At 58.6% G+C, this 1,644-nt stretch overlaps 1 protein-coding gene across 1 annotated transcript in view; it reads left to right on the top strand.

Annotated features, from left to right (window-relative positions):
* The window catches only part of LOC104412212 (homeobox protein cut-like 2), a gene marked incomplete at both ends in the record, with an annotated part of 7,349 nt that overhangs the window by 3,192 nt on the left and 2,513 nt on the right, over positions 1-1,644 (top strand). The window contains 3 exons of the mRNA XM_010022851.1: positions 1-177; positions 598-757; positions 1,308-1,617. The exon at positions 1-177 is cut by the window's left edge and continues 22 nt beyond it. Of these exons, the coding sequence (XP_010021153.1) occupies positions 1-177; positions 598-757; positions 1,308-1,617 (647 nt within the window). The remainder of the gene's footprint in view (positions 178-597; positions 758-1,307; positions 1,618-1,644) is intronic.

Raw genomic sequence — 1,644 nt, 5'->3', positions numbered from 1 at the left:
CGTCTCTCCTACTACCCCACCTATGTGCCACGGACCCTGAAGCCCACGGTGCCGCCGCTGACACCGGAGCAGTACGAGATGTACATGTACAGGGAGGTGGATACGCTGGAGCTGACCCGGCAGGTCAAGGAGAAGTTGGCCAAGAACGGCATCTGCCAAAGGATCTTCGGAGAGAAGGTACCAGCCTGGAGAAGGGGGGTCCATTGTCCCCTCTGCTGTATGACCAGAAGCTCATTAGTGGTCTCCATCAGATCCTTTGAGGGTCCCCGCTCTCCCTGGAGGGCTTCCTCTGGGAGGATGCTGAGTCCTCAAGGTCTGACCTAGCCCTAGGTGGCCTCCCAGTGGCCACCACCAACTGGTTGGTGGTGCTTCCCACCAGAAACACCTTGTCCCCGGTTCAGAGCCCTGCAGGGACTGTCCTCCCCTCCCACTGGGTATCCCTGGGCTCACCGTGTCCAGCACCCATGGACGTGCTTTGGACATGCCATGGGGCCACAAGCGTGGCAGTGGGTGGCAGTATGCTTCTCCTCGCTTGATGTGGGGACCAAGGGCAGGCAGCAGCCTGGTGCTGGTGGGTGACACAAGCATCGTGCCTAGGTGCTGGGGCTGTCCCAGGGCAGCGTGAGTGACATGCTGTCACGGCCCAAGCCATGGAGCAAGCTGACGCAGAAGGGTCGGGAGCCCTTCATCCGCATGCAGCTCTGGCTGACCGACCAGCTGGGCCAAGGCATCAGCCAGCAGCCAACACCTTCCCAGGGTAAGTACCGCTGCCATCCCTGCAGTCCCCAAGTGCCATCAGTGCCCTCGATGCTTCTGCATCCATCCCCTGCATCCTGGCACAAGGGGGAGTTTGTCCTGCTCCCACGCCAGTGCTGGGAAGAGCTTCCCCAGCACCCACACCCCAATCCTCAGAAGCCCCTTTCATCCCCCTCTCCTCTGATGCATCCAACTCATTTTGAACCCCCTTCATTAGTCACTTAGACAATAGTCACTTAGACGATTTTGGGCTGTTACACAGATGTTATTTGGTCAGAAGGGGGTTTTGAAAGTCATCTAGGTTAATAATAAAAAGGAAAATCACAGCAAAAATTGTTGGCTTTGTGCCTGGCGTAAAGTAGTAACTGGGTTTTATTTTATGTGTTACTGGTGTTTTCTCTCTCTAATTATTCCACTGGCATCTCCTGCTTTGCCATAACTGCTGGTGAGACTTGGCCACCATCCCCAAAACATCCTTCCCGCTCCTGCCGGGTCCCTGCCCTCTCCCATCCCACCATCCCTGCTGACCCCTGTGCCCCGGTGTCACGCAGCCAGCCCTGTGGAGCCCCAGCAGTCCCCCTCGCCGCCCCCCAGCCCCGTGGAGCAGGAGAAGGGCTGCCAAGAGCCCCTCACCCTGGCCTTGGAGAGCAGCAAAGAAAACCAGCAGCCCGAGAGCCGGTCCACGCCTGCGCTGGGTGGGAAGACGTCCCCCAACAGCCAGGGACCTGTGGGCATCCAGGAGATCGTCGCCATGTCCCCCGAGCTGGACACCTACTCCATCACCAAGAAGGTCAAGGAGGTCTTGACGGACAACAATTTAGGTGCGGATCCTCTCTCCGCCCGGGTTTTCGGGAGCTGCCGGTGATGCTGGATGGATTGATACACCCC

This window comes from Nestor notabilis, unplaced genomic scaffold, assembly GCF_000696875.1.
Source record: "Nestor notabilis isolate BGI_N333 unplaced genomic scaffold, ASM69687v1 scaffold22569, whole genome shotgun sequence".
Classification (NCBI taxonomy): Eukaryota; Metazoa; Chordata; class Aves; order Psittaciformes; family Psittacidae; genus Nestor; species Nestor notabilis.
This window is presented reverse-complemented; position numbering and strand designations above follow the sequence as displayed.